Raw genomic sequence first — 20,666 nt, forward strand, 5'->3', positions numbered from 1 at the left:
ACAATATAGGTCTGCTCAAGGGATTGCCCTCATAGTATGTCGATTGCTTCATTCACATTGGAAAGTTCCCACTATATCACACTAGATCCCGCCTTCTATAGGGGCTTGAAGGAATGTCGAAGGAATTTATGGAGAAGTGGTGATTGCGCAACCACGTTCGAAAGATCCACTACATCACATCGGACTAAAAATATTTTTACATGGTGCGTTGGCAATGGGTGAAGTATAAGGTTGAAGAAAGATGTAAATACTAAGAGATGGATGAATTGAAAGAAATATCATTTCAATTTTAAGTGAGTAAATGTTAATATGAATGTGATTAAAAACAGTGAACAGGTGAAGGAAAAGGAGACGAAAAATGTAACCTTAGCTCCTCGCACACTACCTAGGTACCTATGAGATAACCTTGGAACACCTTTAGGACTAGCGATTGGCTCTGCCTTCAGATTTGCTGCAGGATCGAGCTCATGGCATCGTCAAACCATCCAAAGTTATGGAATGAGATGTCCTCTGGGAAAGTTAGGGAGCTCTACTTGGCCCTTCAGGGTGAGAAGATTCTGTCTTCAGACCCGTAATCAAACACGGGGAAATATAAATAAATACAATTAGAGTCACTGCATCCATTGTTAGGTGGAATTTTGTAGGGGCTAGACCATGGCTAGTGAAAGAAACCATGCTAACCACCTAGTAGGTCACAGCCCCCTCTTCTATCCCCTTGGTCTAGACAATAGATTAATATTCATATTTGATGCTCAGACTATGTCATTTATTGATACTTACCTAAAGTCCCCACGCCTCCTCGTCATTTCCTCGTCAGCTACTCATTTTCATATTAAGGTAGTTTCAAATTGAACGGTACCAATTGGCTTACACCAAGTGATGAAGAGTGGTGGGGATTGAAGATAGTGCTGACGCGGTTCTTCTCCAAGATTTTTCCCGTTGATAGTCAGCCATGTGGGCCCTTATTTCAAGGTCACCTCCAGGTATGGGGTACTGATGTCCAATAAATCGTACACATATTTCAAACTAGTACATAAATAGAGACTTCGGGATGTATCACAATGTTGTGTCAATTCCTGGAATCACTAATTAGATATATTCGGGCGAAGTCGGTGGTGACTACCCTAAGTAAATGACCATGGCTAGCCATTCAACTCGTACTTTTCCAGAACTTTCTCCATGTGTCTTGATCCCACTTTCCGACTTGAAAAATGCAATTTTTGAATGCTTCAGTTTCAACAACGTCAACACTAATTATCCACCCGGCGTCGATCCCTGCCAAGCGTGTGTCGGGTTGTCTCCGCAAGGTTGTCCCAGACACGCGGCCGCCAAGCACTCACGTACTTCTTGAGCCCTAATTCAGGTCCCACGCCTTGGCAACATGTTCCTCTGGGCCTGCTTAGTATGGGAAATGAAGGAGATGCACGGATGTTAGAAACCCTCACCCTAGACATACGTAATTGCACGGATGGATATCGTGCCTATGGATCTTGGGAATTATGTTGGTGTATTACGCGTCGAGGGAGTAGGAGGATACTTAAATCCGACTTGAGCCGGCTGTCATGAGACTCCATTCAAAAGTCAAGCTCGGAGCACTCAGCCTTAGAAAAACGGTCAATTCCAATTTATTCTTGCCTTCAATTCATCATGGTGCAGCTTTCCAAGTTCCTCATCGCCGCAGCGTGTGTGGCTGTTCCTACTCTCGCTCATCCGGGCGAGAAGCACGATGCACATGTGCTGAAGCGGGAGATTCGCCTCCGTGATGCCCATGCTGCTGCAGCTAAACGGTCCCTGGGTGGCTGTGAGAACAGCCTGCATGCCCGGAATCTAGCAAAGCGAAATGTTGCCCGTCGTGCGAACGCTGTCAAGCAGCTCCGTGCAAAGCGCGGTATCACCGGTATTTTTTCCCCCAACACACTTTTGGAGAAATCATTGGCTTATATCGAGAAGGTACTGATAAGTGGCGTCGCACTCTGGCTGATATTGAGAAGTGGGAGGCTGTTAATCACAACAAGACCGATATCCTCAACAATAGTCCGGCTACTTCAGAGTCGGTGATCTTCTCAGCTAACACGAGCTGCATCCTTACCCCGACTATCACGGACGGCCCCTATTATGTATGGGGTGAGGCTGTGCGTCAAAATGTCAAGGAGGATTTATACTCTGATGGTGTTGATATCGCTCTGGAGATTCAGTACATCGACATCAACACGTGCCAACCTGTTCCAGGGGCATTGGTTGATATCTGGAATGCCAATGCTACCGGTATATATAGGTATGTGATCTGCTTTCCCCATTCTGTCTTCATAGTACTGACCAAATAGTGGCATTTCCGTGTCTGGCAACTATGCTGAAGATGGATGGGACTCTACCTACCTACGTGGTATCCAAGAGACCGATAAAGACGGTGTTGTCACCTTCAACACCATCTTCCCGGGTCACTATGATGGGCGAGCTACCCACACTCATTTGTTGACCCATCTGAATGCAACCCTTCTCCCCAACAAAACCCTCGAGGTGGGAACGGGGAGTATTGCCCACAATGGACAACTTTTCTGGAACGAGGACCTCCGATCAGCGGTTGAGGATACATATCCTTATAATACGAACACCCAAAGCATCACAACAAATGCCGGTGATATGTGGAGCATCTTACAGGCCAGCAGCGCATATGACCCATTCCCCGAGTACATTTATCTTGGTGATTCTTTGGATGATGGTTTGTTCGCTTGGATCCAGATTGGCATCAACAGCACCTTGGACTATACCAATAACTCTTACTACTCCATTGCTGCTTACTATGATGCGGATGGTGGCCATGAGAACTCGAGCGGTGCCGACGGTGGCAGTGGCGGCGGAAGTAAACCATCTGGCAGCGTGCCCTCTGGTGTGCCTTCTGGTACACCCTCCAGCGGCGCCATTGCTAATTGATCAGCAACGGGATTGACGGCTGACCCACAATTGATCTGACCATCTCGTATCGGAACGGATAGTGTAGATCGTGGAAATTTCCCCTGAATTCACCTGTGAAACAGCCGATAAATTTATTTTTCTTTAATCCAAATGAACAAGGATTTGTAGAAGTAGACTCTTAAGAAACGACGTCAATGTTAATTGTAAGTGTTAGCGAGAAAGAACATGCTGGAGAAAAGATAGAGAAGAGAAAGGAGGTGCAAGCTTTATTGAATTTCAAGATCTTAAAATACAAATTTGGAATCTCGAATTTAGATTTTCGAAACTTGCGCCTAATTAAGTTTCACCCCTTATTGCTTCACGATACAGTTAAACTCTGCTATTAATAAGTGGTAACTACCTCTACATGATACAATGCACGTTTAAAATCTCGTACTAAGTGCAATTTCAACAAAATTCAAGCAACGCCACTATTCAAAACTGAACGAACTTCATGTCTATGTCAACGGAGATATTCCGGTCCCAAATATTCAGCCATCTCATCCATGTGGCTTTCTGTGCCGAGAAAAGGTTTGCAGTCTTGAACCATGGAACTGTTTTACTTCCATACATCAGTAACCCTATTTTGGGCCTAAAAAGGGATTTCGAACACATTTCGAAACATATTCGAAATATCATCAGACCCGCTTGTCTCAAATCACAAACTTGTCATTCTAGGTTCCGTGGGACTATTAATTTATTAAACATCGTCCGTGTGCTCTTTCTAGTATGGCAGATTCATCGTCTGTGAACTACGCTCATTATGCCCTACGGGATAACTGCGGATGAGACCGCTAAATATGCGAGTGAATTTGCAGTTGTAGATGATGGCGCTGGTCGCAGTCAAGCTATCATTATTGTCACTGCGCTGTTTTTGGCCCTTGCCCTCATTAGTGTTGCTATGCGAACTTACGTGCGTCTGCGAATTGTTCGAGCTTTCTCTTGGGATGACGGGCTCATGCTTCTTGCCATGGTGAGCTCCATTTCCTGAGTGCATTGAATATTTCTAATCATCTCTAGTTATTCGCTCTTGGCTTCGGCGCGTGTACAATATTAGGGGCTAAGGTCGGAATGGGCAGAAAGCTGATCTACTTTGCAACCAAGCCCCATAATTTCCACAAGGCGATGCTGGTATGTCTTCAATAGTCCACCAGTGTCCATTCGTATTTAACGTCCTGTGCTTAGTCCTGGTGGTTGGGCCAAATCTTCTACGTCTTCGTCTGCATTCTCTCCAAGATCTCCATCATTCTCACTCTTTTGCGCTTGACGGTTGTCCGCTCCCAAATCCTCATTCTTTACGCTACTGCCTCTTTAGCCATTATCGTTGGCTTCATTTTCCTTTTCTTCACAATCTTCCAATGCAGCCCGGTCGACTACCTCTGGAATCAAAGTCTCACACAGGAGAAGGGCACCTGTCTCGATGTAAACCTACTCATCGATATCGTATATCTGTACAGTGTTGGCTGTGTGGTATGCGATCTGATTATCGGATTTCTTCCAGTAGCTTTGATCTGGAACTTGCGCATTAGTCGTCGCAAGAAGGCCGGTGTCGTCGGCATTCTTGGAGTTGGTTGCACGTACGTCCCGCTCTTCAATCATTCAAATCGATTGATCGTCTTGCTGACCTTGACTCTAGCGCCGGTGTCGCACTCATTACTCGCATCCCCTTCATCGCGAATCTCAAAGATACGGAATTCTTATGTAAGTGCTTCCATCTCCATGCTTCGATGTTGACTAACGACGCCAGATAATTCTTATCAAATCGCCATATGCTCCAACGCTGAGGGGAGTTTAAGCATTGTAGCTGGTTCGCTGATTACTCTAAGACCCCTGGTTCGAGTTTTCCGAGATAAATCCGACAACACATCAACCCCCAACTCTTACCCACTCAAGGGTTCATATCCCTTGAATAATAGGGCCAACAGGAGTCACCGGTTCTCAAGAATGGGCGAAGATGACACAGTGGTGGAGAGCAGGCCCTGGACTGCTGCCAATGAGCAAGAGTTTACAAACGCCACTGTCATGGGTGGCCAAACTCATCCAGCTACAAAAAATAACAGTAAGGAGGAACTCAATCCAAATCGGATAAAGCGAGATATTCGTGTCTCTGTGCATGAATCAGCACAGAGGTAACTGCTGCACAGCATCAGAAATTTATTATAAAACTAATTATCATGCCCTCACTTTTCATTAACTTGACGCACGAATCGCGATTTTAGGGCTGGTAGTGTCATCTCCCGTCCCGAGGTTTGTAACTCGATGTCATCTTTCACAAGAATGAATGGTTACAGTCTGTGCAAATACACTAGATGACTTTCTAGCTTGCAGGACCGGATGAGCACTGAGAGGTGATTTTGTGCAGTCTATCTAGGTGCACCCACCCGGAAAGTAGACTACTAGGTATATCTAGATGCACCTGGGCTAGCTTGAAGCTTTATTTTTCATCTCTGGCTCTACAGTCGTTTCTGCATATAGTCAGTCTATGCCCCACGCGCCAAAAGGCCCTCAGCCTCTTCAGCATTGTCCGCCGGGCCTCCATGTGACTGGTCCAAGTCACCAGCCATGGCAATAGCCTCACTACGACCCTTCTCAACGTTGACCATCCAAACCAATGGAATAGGCAGCACTATGACGATGGCAATGAAGATAAAACCAGACCGGATCTGGCCAGTTGCATCAGCGAGCATACCCACCACTGCTGGACCGATGAAGGAACTACCCTTATCGGTGGCCGCGTACAGTGCGTAAAATGCGGCCTCGTGGCCGGGAGGGATCAATAGTCCATAGAAGGAGCGGCAGTATGAAGCTAGACCTCCTGACACAATTCCAAGGATTATGGCGAGTGGGTAGATCTCCCACATCTTTTGTAAGCCTATTACACCCCAGTTTTTTACAAAGGGGATGTAGGCTAGCAGGCCGTAGATCGGTATTATCTCGAATAAGGCGATGCAAACTATGATGGTTTGGTTGGACTTCAAATTGAACCGTCGGGATACATGTGGCCACAGGAACGCACCCGCCATACCAGAAACAGTTGCTGTAATGGACAACAGTGCGATGGCGGGCGTGCTCATCTTCAGCTCAGTACGAGCGAAGAGGATCGCTGTGGCAGATACTGTTGCGACGGCATCAGACAGGAGGAACCACGCGACTAGGAAAATCACCACTTCACGCAGCCTGACGGCGATTTTCATGGTCTGCCATAGAGACTTCCACGCAAAGCCTACAAGTCGCAAGTAACCACGCCATTTGGATATACCCTGCGTGGAAGTCTCAAGTGGAGGGCCGGGTCGAGCACGCAGAAGGCGGCCAGAGACAAAGGTGAATACAGCCCACCACATTCCGACCAAGAGCAACACAAACCGCATTGGAATCGAAGCAGACTTCTTTGCGAGAGCGGTCTTTGAGAGTGTGATCAACAGCGTTATACTGAGAATTTGAACAAAAACAGCGGCGCAGTAGCCAAACCCGATGCCCTTGGAAGATATCCGTGTTGACAGCTGTGTCGACAGCTGCAGCTGTGGTGAAGAGGATTCTTTATTCTTAGCCTTCACGCCCTCCTCCACTGAAGAAACTTCGTGGTCTGGAACGTTCATGCCAGTCAAGCTATCATCGTCGTCCCAGGCATTCCAGTCAGACACATCATTATCCATGTCTCCAAGTTCATGTCCATCGTCATTGCTGGTACCGCCGGTGTTGACTGAAGGATCATTGGCGACCAAAACTGGCAGGAAGGAATTTAGTACCACGAACGATGAGCCCAGACATGTCACTCCGATGACGACCAAAATCGAGCCCAGTATAAATACCGAAGGGAAGACCACAGTGAATAGCATGCTTGTAGCCGAGCCAATGAATCCGAAAGCTAGGAGTAGGGTTTTGCGGTTGTTCTCTATAATGCGCGAATATTAGGAGTGTGTTGCTTCATAGCAGTCAAGTAATCATACCGTAGTCCGCCAAGGCGCTGAACGAAACCAAGGTCAACGCCTGGATGAGCGTCGCCAACGAGAACGTATACATCGCAAAGCTAGCAGTGCTGACTGGATGACCTAAGAGCCCAACCATACACTGTTCGCCCGCGCCCTGTGTTCCATTTGTTGGTGCCTGCGGTCCCCAGCAGGGCAGGTGGCTCATTTGTAGGGTGCCATGCTCACGCGCTACCTGCTCGAGGGTCAAAGGCAGGAATGAGCCTACTCCGCACACGGCAAATACCTCGGCCGCGATACCGTAGGCATACCAACCGAGGATCTCTCGGTGGGTTGTCGGGGTAGTGTCTTCACCGGCATACCGTGGGGTCCGTTGCTGAACTCCTTCTCCCCTTGTAGGCGCAAATGCGGCTCGTATGGAGGAGAGCATGAAGGATATGGGGTGGTGAAAAGTCTCCAATCATGGCGAATAATATTTACGGAAGTGGGCGGAAACCAGGATGATACATACCATAATTAGCAAGAGGACTAGGACCCACTCTTGACATGGGCATAAATTGATCGCTGTAATACTCTCTGGTTAGTAACGAGAACTATTGATGCGGGTTTTAAGCAAAAATCAGGCAGGGGGGTCTGTCTAGCAATCTCCTCAAAGTATCAGTGACTTTATGACCCACTCACGTTCCGTGAGTGGGTGAGCCACACCGCAACGTCCAATTCTACATACCACCTTATCTTACGCAATATCCTCTACCTACAATGCCTAAAACCACCGAATGTACCGGATCCCGCCTTTCTAATGCCTATGAAGCGGCCAAACGCGAAGAAAACCCAAATATCTCAAAGATTGCGCGTGGTTATGGCGTTAATCGAAAAATTCTCTCTAGCCGCGTCAAAAAGAGGGCAACCGCGAGATCTCAACGAAAATTCAGTCAATAAGACTTTATATCATATCCAGGAGGAAGCTCTAGTTCGCCGGATTATCCAGTTGAATCATTGGGGTTTGTTGCCAACACCTAAGCTGATTAAAGCATGGGCAAATCGCTCGCTTGGAGATGCTAGCCATGTTAGCAAGATGAAGATATATCGCTTTGTTAAGCGTCTCCCTAAAGAGCTACAGCTAGCTCCTAAGAAGCATTATACTAAGGAATCAAAGCGAATTCAGGCTGAAGATCCAGCCCAGCTAGGTTATTGGTACGATCTACTTGAATGCGTCCTTCGAGGTGTGCCTTCGCGGTTGATCTATTACTTTGATGAGTGTGGCTTTCGACGTAGAGAGGCAAAAATCAGATGGTGGTTAGTATGAAGGCTGTCCAAGAGGTGAAAATATTACTGCGGTTGAATGTATTGCCGTTGATGGTTGGGCGATGGATCCGCTCATTATTTTTAAAGGCACTGTTTTTATGGAGTCTTGGTTTGATGAAGATCTACCACCGAACATAATGGTTATTATAGCTAGGAAAGCTAAAGAAGATGCTATAAAAAGAGAGCAAGTTGGCAAAAGTGCAAAAAAAGATATGGTTATGTACCTCAGCCGCCGCCACAGGAGGAGATTGAGATAGATATAGAGGAGGAAAAAGAGGAATCAAGGGAGATATGCTTGGGCAGTATGCATGAGCATGATAGAGTTTCATGGTTTCATCATACGGAGGCAAGGAGCCTCTTTCGTCTTTCACAATGGTCGTCATTTTCTTGAGCCAGCTGTCGAATCCACCAAACCAACGCTTACGGGACGCCGGAGTATTTGTAATTTCCTCCCTATTTAAGTCAGCACAAGTACGGAGTACTCTTATCACTAAAGACCCACCTCTACTCCAGCTAGAAAAAAAAACATACTAGTACTCCTGTAGTTTCGTGTAGTCAATCCGAAAGTTCACATCGCCTTTCAGAGACCCCAAGGGTTTGAGTACATCAGGAGTGAAGAGGTTGATTTTGAAAAGGAAATTGCATCCTTAAACTGTATCTTGATTAAAGTTGATAAAACGTGATTATTCTAAGAATAGTAGCAGAAGCAATCCACCCAAATACGGCTAGCGTCAGAAAGCCTCGACCTTTATGAATAAGTGATCAATGATTATCGGGAAGAAAATCAATGTAAAGAAAGACCCGAGCTTGTGCCACTTAGTGGTTTCTACTCTCCGGTTCCGCGCCGGTTCAGGCTTTCTGTCTATATACTTCTGCGCTGTTTCCTTCAACTTCTCCAAACAATTGCAGTCTCATCATCTGCAGGAATGAATTCCCTTATTTTTCCATCATATTTTCACGTTTTACTGTACCCAATACATGTTAGGACTGGGATGGCTGTTTTGCGTCCGGGATGCAAAGAGCCATCTAGGAATGAAGGTAGTCAAGACTGTCTTATCTTTTCAAGTGATTGATTCAAGTTTAAAACTTCAATAGCATTTATCCGCACTGTCTCTTCATATCATCGCGTCACTAATTGCAGCATATCTATTGATTCCAAGAATTCTCATCGGTCAACCCCCTTCAATAACCTGCATCAATACAATCAAGCGACTAATGGTAGATTGGACAGAAGACTCGCATACCATTATTCCACATGTTGCAATATCCGGGATATCTGAACTTTCCAACAGCTTTATCAACTCAACAAGTCTCCTCAAATTCCGACCCAGCAGAGTCCGTAGTAAAAGACGGGTCTCATCTTCATCGAGCTCCATCTGGCCCAACATCACTTTACTTCGGAGACATATAAATGGTGCAGGGCGTGGCTTGAATGCCAGCATGACCGTGTCAAAAAGGCCGTGGTGCGTCGAGATCTCATAAGCTGAGCACAAAGCTTCGAGCAGAGGGAGGCAATGCTCTGATAGAGCTGGTAGTGGCGCGATAGATTGTGATGTTTTAATACAATCTCTGCACTCTATCATCATCTTGCCTTGGTTGCAGACTCGGTTGATCAGATCTAGGACTGTTTCAACGTCAACTACTGCCTGGACATTCTGGAGCTCTTTCATGATTTGTAATCTTTTAATTGAGCAGTGGCAGGCACTGCAATTGATATCGCCTGGCGCACGTATTTTAGGTACGAAAGCAGTCATTCTCGGAGTTTTCTATTTTTCCAACTCACCTGGACAGGACTATCTAATTATGCTAGTTTGGATCTCCAATTTTATGACTCTGGATAGGTGACCCACATATTTCAAAATAAATCCCTTCAACTGGTGTGGGAACAGAGTGACACTGAAAAGAGAGCTGATCTATTTTTCACAGCCAATGAGACTTACACGCGACGGCATACATATCACACTCTGTCACCAATATAAGCTTTCTACAAAGAAGCTGTCCTATATGTTGCTCCAATTTGACAGCATGGCTCTTTCCAATTTAGTCTCGAGCTTCTGCATTTACTACCTGAGTATTCTAAGCCAATCACGTTACCATCATCTTAATCCTCATCATCATGAGTTGCAGCCGCCTATCAGTCTCCATAATCATGAAAAGACGACCCCGTGATGATGGACCCGATGAATGATGCTGTGCGCAAACCCGGATTCTCCGGATGGTGAGTAAAAGCGTGAATAAACGCACTTGCAGTACTTGGTGAATAAAAGATGCTTTATCTTCCACGGGAACCTTGTATGCTCCTACCAGAAGGGGACATGCATCAACTGACGATTTGAACCCGCTTGTCAGTGCCGCCTGCCTATTGCTGAATGATGCCCCTGTGTACGACATCTTACTCTCCTCTTCTAGATTGCCAGGTAGTGCTGTTTTTTCCAGTGCAGTCAGGAGACTATCAATTGTGACGATTATCATCATCAGCATATTGACCTGGATCTCAGACTGCGAACACATTTTACATTGCAGGATTGTCTCTGTCTGCAGTGACAGTTCTTTTTGAGATGCGATGATACTATCAATACTGGATATTCCATCGTGGCTCATCCGGAGTCTTGCCTTGGTCAGCTCATCCATAGCTTGTTGGTAACATGTACAGGAGAAACTAGGCATCAAGCCCAACTGGGGCGAGCTATTTTCACTGTTGTGACGCTCAGGTGATTGAAAGTTGTGGCAGAAGTTTGATGGGTCGATGAAGAGATTGATGGATGACATTCGGCCCACAGACCATGGTCCTTGAAATGGTTGCATGTCCAGTCTTGAGAAGTCGTATCCCCATGGCACAGTACAATCTTCCAAATCAAGCGACACAGCCTGCTCACTCATGACTGACACTGGAAAATTATCCAGGTCTTGTTTCAGGCACACCGGCGCTAGCGTCGGTTCTTCGAGCGGATTGGAGGATAAACCCATGTCACCTGGCTGTGTGAACAGTGAGCTCGGACAGAAATGCCTCTGATAGCTTGAAAGGCTCTCGAATGAGTCCTCCACATCCAGTTCGAAGTCAGCATGAATCTGCTCGGCGATGGAATATCCTGAATTCGCTCCTCTGTGAACCGGCATAAGATCTTGGAGCCAGTTGTGAGTCTGGCTGGTCTCAAAACCTAGCAAAGATAAGCCTTAAGCTGCAAACTCAGTAACATATTTGACGCTTACTATCGTCTGCATTCCCATCTGCAGGACCTGGCACTGGCCGTTCTTCCTCTACCGCTACCGTTATGACTGCTGCGTGGGTTTTTTTACTCGTCGACTTTCGCATTTTCTTCTCCCGCTCTGGACGATATAACAGCTCCTGTGAATCTTCCAGGCCAACTCGTGACTCTTTCTTCTTTGAAGGACGGCCCAGTCTTCGTGATACACTGTAGATACAGTCGATATCATGCTTCTGACATCGGCGACAAGATGGCTTCTCATGACTGCAACGGATCTTAGCTTGTTGACAAGCATTGCAAGTAGAGCGCACTTTAACGCTCTTGGGTAAATGCCCAGTAACAGTCTTGGATTGTTTGCTGAGATTCATAATGAATGTGATTGTTGGATTGTCCGTATGAGGTAGTTAATCGGGATTACCACCGACTCGGAGAGACTATATCTACTGCAAGAGCCAACCGCGGTATGTGTACCCTGTACCGAGCATTAAGTTCCTACAAGTCTTCGTTTCAATGACTTTAAACGGCGCTAGCCGAGACGAAAGTTACACCCGGAGGCCCTTTTCGCGACAGATGGGACTTGTCCGACCCGAAGAAGCACTACCCCGTGCGTCGACTCGTTGTTCCCAGAAAAGGACAAAGGTTGGGACTTGTAGATCTTTCTGACTGGAAGTGTCCCTTGTGAACAGGTAGGTAGTGGGTCTGTATGGACTGGTATTGTAATTGCAATTTCACTCACTATACGTACTACGCGGAACTTCAACCATGAACATCTACCAGTGTCTCATTTCTAGGTAAATAGATTTTCCAAAGTCATCGTCAAAGCTTTATCATCTAATATCAGAACCCTTCAGGTCTTACATTTAATAAATGCTGTTAGTGGGGCCAGGTTCGTATGGATCCCACAAGGTCCAGTCCCAGGATGACAACACATTGTAGTATTTATTTCATACAACTTATCATAAATCATCCCATATCATGTATCTAGTAGTGGTCTGCAACAGAATATCTGTATCTGTATCTGTATCTGTATTTGTAAAACTGCAATGCACAGATATCCTGCCACCGTCCTATGATGTCACCAATTCATTAATCATTGTGTCTGTTTGGTTTGCATTGGTTTAGGATTCTAAGAATACCAATCCATCATTTATTTCATCGATTTGTTTCGCCAACGATCGTCCCTCCTGCTATTGAAAACTGCATCCGCAAAATCAATGAAAACGACACTGTGCTTAGTGTTATCTCTTATCATTATATTCCGAGGGTGTAAATCTGTAGGGAACATATCTTGTCGCCCAAAAGCCTCGCTCTCGAATTTAATATTTGACTCAACTGTTCGCTTACCAGCATATCGTGCAGAGTCTGCTGCATTGAGCTATTGCATTGATACTTAAGAGATATCTATGTATCATCGATCAATATAAGACGAGCAGTACGTATTTGGTTCAAAAGTGGAGTATCATGGGAGAAGGATTATAAACTGAGTAATTTGCTTCCTTCGGTTTTCTAAAAGCTTCTCGGAGGTGGCACATTCATGAGTATAATAATGATCGTGAATTACAAAAGGATTGTAAAAGTCGCTTCTTGTATAACCATAGCGGAGACCTGCTCTCTGTACCCATCCCCATTTCGTCTATCTTCAACAATCTCGAGAGTAATGCTGTGTAATGTGTAACTTTCTTCGTCTTAAAGGGGGGGGGGGGAACTTTTGAGGAGCCATTCAATAGCAACAAGCTGCCGATATTCGTTCTCATTTTAGGGGCTATAAATGTGGCAGGAACTGATAACAGGTGTAGGGGTTGGCCTTGGGGTACCCAGGACCGGCTCCTGCGAGAACGCCCACAGCGGCCACAGACTGCCTTGCTTGAGATAACGACATCTCAAGCTCCTGAATACTGAAAGAAATTAGCGGGAGAAGACGTTGGTCAGCAGATCAGTAGGTCTTGCAGCTGCTGAATGGTTAAATCCACCATGTCGGTAAGATATCAGTCGTCCTGATATATAGTTGGCGCATCTTGATCCCGTTCAAATAATCGGGTGGTTTTGGCGGGTATGAATTATATGCTAGTCACTGGATCTTGGAGGAGCCCTTCAAGAATCAATCACCCGTGGACTGTATTGACATCAATATACTCTTGATCCATCTTCAAGCACACTTCTTTTTATCTTCCCTGCCTATCCAGGTAAGGGCTATTGTACAACCCCCAATTCTGTTTACAAATACATACTACTTATGTGTCCATTGGAAACGAAACCTTACAAAAGTTATCCAAGTTCAAGGTAAATCTACAAGGGATGCTTTCATGGTAGAAAGCTCATCAAAATAAATACTCAATAATGGCAGCAGCTACTAGGGACTATCTCATCATTCCTTCAGTTGAGGTGTCCGAAGAAAGACTATTTAGTCACGCTTGGGATATTCTTGGTCATCATCGGGATTCTTTCAAGGTTTACATACAAAGACGACGAGAATCGTTGTTCTCCTAGGCGCATATGATAGCTAAATAGATGCCTAACTAGGTAAAATGCATACACGCTATTTGCCATTTACCTAATTCCATCCATGAATATATATACACATAAACAGATCACATAAAATTTTACCTAGGCACAGATATCTGTACATATAGAGTCCCATATCTGTATACCTAGGTACCTAGGTGTCTGTGCCGACTACAATATCTAGCACCTACTGAGGCATGTGCTCAAAAGGATGAGCTAGATGCTCTTGACAGAAAGGAAGCTTGCCAACAGTCCAGATCTCGGTGTCCTAAATCAGAAACATAAGCAGAAATTCCAAATAACCACCCCCACTCACCACTTACCGGCTTGAGAGTCTTCTTGATCTCGGAATCCAGAGTTCCGGCCTTCAGAGCGATGATCTCAGGGGCAGCATCAGGATCGTGAGCAATGGGTGAACCACACTCGGAGCAAAAGATCCGGTGAACATCGAGGCCTGAGGAACCTTTGCCAGCCCAGCTCTTGGTGGGGCCTTTGATGGTCAATGTATCCTTGGGGACAACAGTGACCAGAGCTGCGTGGATATTAGGATCGTATAGATTTAAGACGATGAAATTACTAACAATAGGTTGAGCCAGTCTGACGCTGGCAATCGTCACAGTGATCGTAAGCGGTGACGAGGGGAGCATCCACGTTTGCGGTATAAGTGACCGCACCACAGAGACAGTGACCAGTAAGAGGCATGATTTAGTGTGAGAGAAGAAGTTGAATATGAAAGATGAGAAAGAAATCAAAAAAAAGTGAAATGAAAAAGGAAGGATAATTTATTTATATGCAAAGTCCTTGCGTTGCGTCATGATCTCTTCATTCCAAATACCGGCTGCATGACAAATTAATTCGAGGTCAACCGTGCTACTAAGTCCTTGTGGGCCTTGTGCATAGTCCGACGAATAAAATTGGTAACTCCAAATGGACACCGAAGATGAACTTGTTCCTGCAATGCCAGCGAGTCCTCGCCCGGTCGCACACTCCATACATTGTGTATGTGAACTCCAAGGGGGGCGTAGACGTGAGTGCGCAGACCCTGTGGGGTATTGTGTAGATAGGCCCGATAATTCACTTTCCCTTGCAGGATTCCACCAGGTAGATAGTTGATTCGGTCAGTCAATTGGTACCAGTGACCTTCTCTCTCATCATCTGGAGCATCCTGTGGACATTGTTCGTAGTGGATGACTAATGGGTTTTGAGTGATCATGGCATCGTGGTCGTGTAGCAATCGAATTACATCAGCTTCAGAGAGAGCTGATGGGAGAGCAGTGTGGTTGGTGAATTTTGTCTGACTTTGCATGGTAAGTACAGTACTCAGTACGTTGGAAGATGTAGATATAGAGGTATAGGTAAGTCTAGGTCTTTGAGGAAAACGCGGGATGATAAGCAATTCCAAGGAATCTCGTATTCTAAGCTTCTCTGCTTACTTGCGCTTACGTCGTACTCTCAAAAATAGATGGGCACGGTTCGTTTCATTTTTGCTTGATTTCTCTATACTCATTACTCTGTCAACTCATTTCCACGGATCTGCGGCTGCACTGCCACTCCTGGTCCATACAGCACTGACTCGGTCTGAACTTCCACCGCTTCAGCCTTGCTTACAATCGATGAGAAATTCACTGCCACTGGCAATCCCAACACTTCGTTACGGTCGGCAATCGAACGCACCTGGGCTGAAACAGATCCGAGACCTGGTGGCTTGTTGAAGGCTCGCGTCTATTATCGGAGTTTAGGTGACAAATTGAGATAGAATCGTGTCAGAGTGGAGGGTCAAACCTCAATAGCCTGCATCTCACGTGCATCTTCATGTGTGATTGTGTGTGGTGGCTTCCGTGATATCTCGTCTAGCTTGCTGTCAAAATTCATCTGTCGCATCGCAAGGCTCTGGGCGAATGCTTGATTCGATCAGTCTGTTATTCGTCGGAGGTCTACTAATTTATTCTCTATTACCTACCTGCTGGTCCACCACGCAGTGGTCCACGCCCTGTCAATTGACTCTCGGCGTGCGAGATGGCCGACACATCGCTGGACGTGATTCGCTGGCCGCTCTCGGCAGCTTGCTTCAGATCGGCAACAGAAGGAATATCGGGAATCATCATGAGATAACATTAAGCTTGGATCAATCTCTAAAACCTGGCGTTCGATTGATCGCCATATATAGTCTGCTGTGGCTGTGATGTCATGTTGAGGAAATCCATCGCCTCAACCGACATAAGTGGCGCTGCAACCCAGCTCCCCCATCCTCGGTATATACATGGATGGAATAATAAAGCCTAGAGACGTTCTCGCCCTCTGCATATCAATCAATAGGTGAAGACTTTTTCTCGATTATACCTGATCGACGAGATTGTTGGGAAGGGACTAGTGACCCCTAAAGCGCGCAGGAAAGTGTACGAACAAGAGATGTACAAGCGTCCCCTTGTGCTCTTACTTAAACGAGATACTGGATTTCCAGGGCGTGTCAGCCCGCTCCCCCGATCCTGTTTACTGGTAAACGAAGTATATTGTACTGCACTCATCCGCCATTTCACGGAGTCCTCTATCAGTGAACTACATCTCCTCCGGCGGGAATTGCCACTTACTATCTATCTAGTACCACAATGGCTGCATATATACGACGTGAATCCGATATTTCCAGTCAAACTAGAGGGGTATCGCGTCATATCGCGCGACGGGCGTTATACAAGAACTCTCCCTGCAACGACTCTTTGCGGCAACACACGGAACAGACGGCAGATATGGCCCTGCTGTACATTAATCTAATTAGGGGTGGAATATACCCTTCTGTGTACCCCTCCACCAAGGTTGGTTGGACAAGTTGTAGTATGAAGCAGCAACATGTCCTTCGAGCTGTTTTCCAAGTCACTCTATGTACCAGCATGATACCATATATGCTCAGTACTGTCTTGTCATATTCTTTGTATCTGTTTGTTTTTTGTCTCTTCGAGGGATGATGGCCTGAGATGATATATATCTCTCTGGCTACACAAAGCAGTCAGAATTTTCACCTTCGCGCCCGGTTTCGGCAGTTTGACACTGTGTTTTGATCCCGGAATCGGCCCTGGTTGATGCAAGTGTAGCATCGATGATTTAAAAGCCGGTTAGGTTGTTAGATTGTGATCATAGGTCAAAATTGAAGAAGGATTTACTAGGAGCTTCCAAGTATATATGGATGTCCGGGAGAAATCTGGATGGAATTAGACTTATATATTGAGATGAATGTAGCAATTAGGCTTTCTCATTTTGAGCTTTTATACACATGTACTTTAGGATACCTGGATAGACCCATAGCTAGGTATATATCGAGCCATATTTATCATGACTTGAATCAGATATCGTGTCCTATTCTGCTTCCAAGGTTCCCCGTCCATCCAGCTCAGGTGCTCCGAGAATAGAGCTTATCATTAATGCCAGACTCCATCATGGTACAGATGATGGCATTGAATGTTGCTGGTACAAACATCTAATTCTCCGTGAACGTTTTGAGCTTTCACCTGCAAGGTTGCTACTACACAGTATGACAGCATGTCTATGTTTACTTACTCTCATATCAATCTCTGGGACTTGTTGATGCGAGGTATCAGCGATCACATCAATGCTTCTCTTCCAAGGCTTCCAAGATCCTTTTGAAAATGAAGATTTATGGTTTCTCACTGTTGTGACTGGATCCCGATGATAAAATCAATGTAATAGATTGAACAGGTAGAGAAAAATAGAATTCCAATTCTAGTAGACATAGGAACTAGTTTCAGATAACAAGAAGGGAGCCTGAATCTATAATGTACACGATATCAGCGCTATTCTCACGTCCTTCAATTGCGTCTTTTAATTTTCCTCTTCATCAACCCTGCTTGAACCTTTTTCTTCCCCATCGCGAATAACTTGACACATTCTATCACTGGTAAGTTTAAAACTCATTGAAGCTCAGAGGTGACGTGATACCGCAATGTTAATTTCGAGACCTTTTGGATCAACCGCATGATGTTTTTGGATTTTGACTGATCTCTCCCTCTATCCTCCTCCAGCAACCACCTTTCTTTTAACTCGTCTATCCCATCATGGAGAAAGACGGAATATGTGCTGCCGACAATAACGGTTCTCACGTCGATGAGACCGTGCCAGGTGACGCGATTCGTAAAATTCGCGAAATGAAGGCCCACCATCACTGGGACGCTAACCTTCCCGATGAAATTGCCGACGAGATGGATCAGGCTCTCCAAACTACTGACCGTGATCTCCAGGAAGGTATCGCCCAAGACCTTCTGCAGGTCTCTCCTTACCCCGAGGTTCTTGCTGCCGTTCCTAACTTTGACGAGGGTGGAACTGGCAACACCCTTCGCGCATGGATCTTTGGCTTGTTTTTCACCACCCTAGGTGCCGCATGCAACCTCTTCTTTTCCATGCGTAATCCAAGTATCTCTCTGTCAACTTACATCCCTCAGCTGCTGTGTTTCCCTTTTGGTAAAGCATGGGAAAAGTGGATGCCTGCCAAAAGCTTCAAGCTCTTCGGCGTTCAGTTCAATACCAACCCTGGCCGTTTTACCAAAAAAGAGCATGCACTGGTGGTCATTATGGCCAATGCTTCCTACGGTGTGGCCTATGCAACTGATATCTTGCTAGCACAGAAAGTGTTTTACAAGCAATCCTTTGGATGGGGCTTCGAACTTCTCTTGTGTATCTGCACTCAGATGGTGGGATTTGGAATGGCAGGCATTTTCCACAAGTTTTTGGTCAACCCAGCAGCCATGATTTGGCCTTCAGTTTTGATTAACACGGCCATGTTCTCGGCCTTGCACGACCACGAGAAACCAGCTGCAGCCACAGTCTCTGGTTGGACCCTTGGTCGTAACAAAATGTTCACGTACTCCATGGCAGGATCCTTCTTCTGGTACTTCTTTCCTGGATACATTGCTCCCTTTCTCAGCGTGTTTGTATTCGTCACTTGGATTAAGCCTCAGAATGTCGTCATAAACCAGCTGTTGGGTGGTTATTCCGGGCTAGCCTTACTCCCAATCACTTTTGACTGGACCACAGTTACTGCTTTCACAGGCAGTCCGCTGATGACGCCCTGGTTCGCCATTGGGAACTGTTTGATTGGACTTGTGGTCTTCTTCTTTATTCTTACTCCTGGAATCCATTATTCCGGCCTTTTCTACAACGCCTACCTACCCATGAGTGACAGCCGGACGTAAGTAGCCAATGACCCACTCGCAACGATTGATCCGAAGTCTAATAAACCATGATAGCTATGCGAATACTGGACACAGCTACAAGGTTGCGAATATTCTGACACCAGAATTCCTCTTTGACGAGGAGAAGTATAGAAACTACTCGCCACTGTTCCTATCAACCACCTTTATGCTCACCTATGGATTGTCGTTTGCCAGTGTCATTGCGGTTGTTGTACACGCTGCTCTCTTTCATGGAAAAGACATTTGGAATCGAATGTGCAGTTCCAGTAGAGAGGATGATGACATTCACTACCGCCTTATGATGAAGTACAAGCAGGTTCCGCTTTGGTGGTATGGCGTTGTCTTCGTGGTAATGGTAGGCGTCTCGTTCGGTGTCGTCCTTGGATATCCTACCCATTTCACCTGGTGGGCGTTCCTAATTTCCTTGGTCATCCCATTTATATGGTGGCTTCCTATTGGCGTCCTTGCAGCGACTGCAAATATCGGCATCGGATTGAACGTCATTACTGAGTTCATCATTGGCTACATGCAGCCTGGTAGACCCATGGCCATGATGCTGTTCAAAACGTTTGGCTACATCACTTTGGCTCAGGGCCAATCATTTACCTCTGATATGAAACTGGGTATGTCTAAATTTCTGTCCTCTTGGGCTATAATTTTGACTAATTTGGCAATCATTTTCAGGTCACTACATGAAAATTCCTCCTCGCCTGACATTCTGGGCCCAAATGGTTGCCGCATTCTGGGCAGCTATCATCCAAGTAGGCGTCTTGAACTGGTCCCTTGACAACATCGAGGGTATTTGTACACCCGATCAAAAGAACAAATTCAGCTGCCCGGTAGCCGGTGTTTTTTTTAACGCCTCAGTAATTTGGGGTACGCAAGCTCCTATATCTCCCAATTTCTCTCGTGTACTAATTCTTGAAATAGGTGTTATTGGACCGGCCCGAATCTTCTCCATTGGACAAATGTACGGACCCTTGGTGTGGTTCTGGCTTGTTGGTGCCCTTCTCCCCGTTGCGATTTATGTCGGAGCACGAATCTTCCCTCGCAGTCCCATTCGCTTCCTCAATGCACCAATCATTTTCGGCGGTACTGGGAATCTCCCGCCAGCATCCACGCTCAACTATCTCAGCTGGGGTATCGTCGGATTCGTTTTCCAGAAGTATATCCGTAACCGCCACCGTGGCTGGTGGCTGGAGTACAACTATGTCTTGTCGGCAGGTCTGGACGTGGGTCTTATGCTTTGCACCTTGTTGATCTTCTTTGCTCTTCAATTTCAACAGATTGAAATGCCTGACTGGTGGGGCAATACTGTCGGCACAGACACACTTGATTCGACTGGCAAAGCTGTTCAGGTTATTCTACCAGAGGGCCAAATTTTTGGACCGAAGACCTGGTAGGATTCTTGAGTCGGATGGTTCGGCGGGATAGCATCTTTTAACTTCAGTCGATACTATGTCTCTCCATTGGTTGAAACATTGAGTTATATGATCACATCAGTTTATCTCGCTCAAATCCACAGCTTCAAATTTTACACCCAGACCCACGTCCATCTTTAGTAGCTACTACCTACG

General features: G+C 45.9%; 9 protein-coding genes across 9 annotated transcripts; 3 read left to right on the forward strand and 6 right to left on the reverse strand.

The window, feature by feature from the left end:
• Positions 1 to 1,647: 1,647 nt before the first annotated feature.
• On the forward strand, positions 1,648 to 2,931 carry N7495_004845 (intradiol ring-cleavage dioxygenase; the record flags this gene model as incomplete). The annotated part of the gene is made up of 3 exons (XM_057207496.1): positions 1,648 to 1,897; positions 1,948 to 2,275; positions 2,325 to 2,931. 3 exons carry the CDS (start codon positions 1,648 to 1,650, stop codon positions 2,929 to 2,931), a joined length of 1,185 nt encoding a protein of 394 aa, XP_057065176.1.
• Positions 2,932 to 3,715: 784 nt separating this feature from the next.
• On the forward strand, positions 3,716 to 5,085 carry N7495_004846 (uncharacterized protein; the record flags this gene model as incomplete). Its single annotated transcript, XM_057207497.1, has 5 exons — positions 3,716 to 3,925; positions 3,973 to 4,083; positions 4,138 to 4,529; positions 4,589 to 4,653; positions 4,700 to 5,085. 5 exons carry the CDS (start codon positions 3,716 to 3,718, stop codon positions 5,083 to 5,085), a joined length of 1,164 nt encoding a protein of 387 aa, XP_057065177.1.
• Positions 5,086 to 5,432: 347 nt separating this feature from the next.
• N7495_004847 (uncharacterized protein) lies at positions 5,433 to 7,308 on the reverse strand (the record flags this gene model as incomplete). Its single annotated transcript, XM_057207498.1, has 2 exons — positions 5,433 to 6,844; positions 6,900 to 7,308. The coding sequence occupies 2 exons, from the start codon at positions 7,306 to 7,308 to the stop codon at positions 5,433 to 5,435; spliced, it is 1,821 nt and encodes a 606-aa protein (XP_057065178.1).
• Positions 7,309 to 9,355: 2,047 nt separating this feature from the next.
• On the reverse strand, positions 9,356 to 9,769 carry N7495_004848 (uncharacterized protein; the record flags this gene model as incomplete). The annotated part of the gene is made up of 1 exon (XM_057207499.1): positions 9,356 to 9,769. One exon carries the CDS (start codon positions 9,767 to 9,769, stop codon positions 9,356 to 9,358), a length of 414 nt encoding a protein of 137 aa, XP_057065179.1.
• Positions 9,770 to 10,268: 499 nt separating this feature from the next.
• On the reverse strand, positions 10,269 to 11,757 carry N7495_004849 (Zn(II)2Cys6 transcription factor domain-containing protein; the record flags this gene model as incomplete). Its single annotated transcript, XM_057207500.1, has 2 exons — positions 10,269 to 11,341; positions 11,394 to 11,757. 2 exons carry the CDS (start codon positions 11,755 to 11,757, stop codon positions 10,269 to 10,271), a joined length of 1,437 nt encoding a protein of 478 aa, XP_057065180.1.
• A 2,321-nt stretch (positions 11,758 to 14,078) lies between these two features.
• On the reverse strand, positions 14,079 to 14,593 carry N7495_004850 (GFA family protein; the record flags this gene model as incomplete). The annotated part of the gene is made up of 3 exons (XM_057207501.1): positions 14,079 to 14,159; positions 14,215 to 14,423; positions 14,473 to 14,593. The coding sequence occupies 3 exons, from the start codon at positions 14,591 to 14,593 to the stop codon at positions 14,079 to 14,081; spliced, it is 411 nt and encodes a 136-aa protein (XP_057065181.1).
• A 148-nt stretch (positions 14,594 to 14,741) lies between these two features.
• N7495_004851 (uncharacterized protein) lies at positions 14,742 to 15,197 on the reverse strand (the record flags this gene model as incomplete). Its single annotated transcript, XM_057207502.1, has 1 exon — positions 14,742 to 15,197. One exon carries the CDS (start codon positions 15,195 to 15,197, stop codon positions 14,742 to 14,744), a length of 456 nt encoding a protein of 151 aa, XP_057065182.1.
• A 200-nt stretch (positions 15,198 to 15,397) lies between these two features.
• N7495_004852 (uncharacterized protein) lies at positions 15,398 to 15,993 on the reverse strand (the record flags this gene model as incomplete). The annotated part of the gene is made up of 3 exons (XM_057207503.1): positions 15,398 to 15,613; positions 15,674 to 15,792; positions 15,852 to 15,993. The coding sequence occupies 3 exons, from the start codon at positions 15,991 to 15,993 to the stop codon at positions 15,398 to 15,400; spliced, it is 477 nt and encodes a 158-aa protein (XP_057065183.1).
• Positions 15,994 to 17,955: 1,962 nt separating this feature from the next.
• On the forward strand, positions 17,956 to 20,492 carry optB (small oligopeptide transporter, OPT family; the record flags this gene model as incomplete). The annotated part of the gene is made up of 4 exons (XM_057207504.1): positions 17,956 to 19,085; positions 19,144 to 19,712; positions 19,774 to 19,965; positions 20,020 to 20,492. The coding sequence occupies 4 exons, from the start codon at positions 17,956 to 17,958 to the stop codon at positions 20,490 to 20,492; spliced, it is 2,364 nt and encodes a 787-aa protein (XP_057065184.1).
• Positions 20,493 to 20,666: the final 174 nt, after the last annotated feature.

The sequence above is a fragment of the Penicillium taxi genome (assembly GCF_028828555.1).
Source record: "Penicillium taxi strain IBT 34144 chromosome Unknown utg000003l_segment0_segment0, whole genome shotgun sequence".
In the NCBI taxonomy this organism is placed as follows: domain Eukaryota; kingdom Fungi; phylum Ascomycota; class Eurotiomycetes; order Eurotiales; family Aspergillaceae; genus Penicillium; species Penicillium taxi.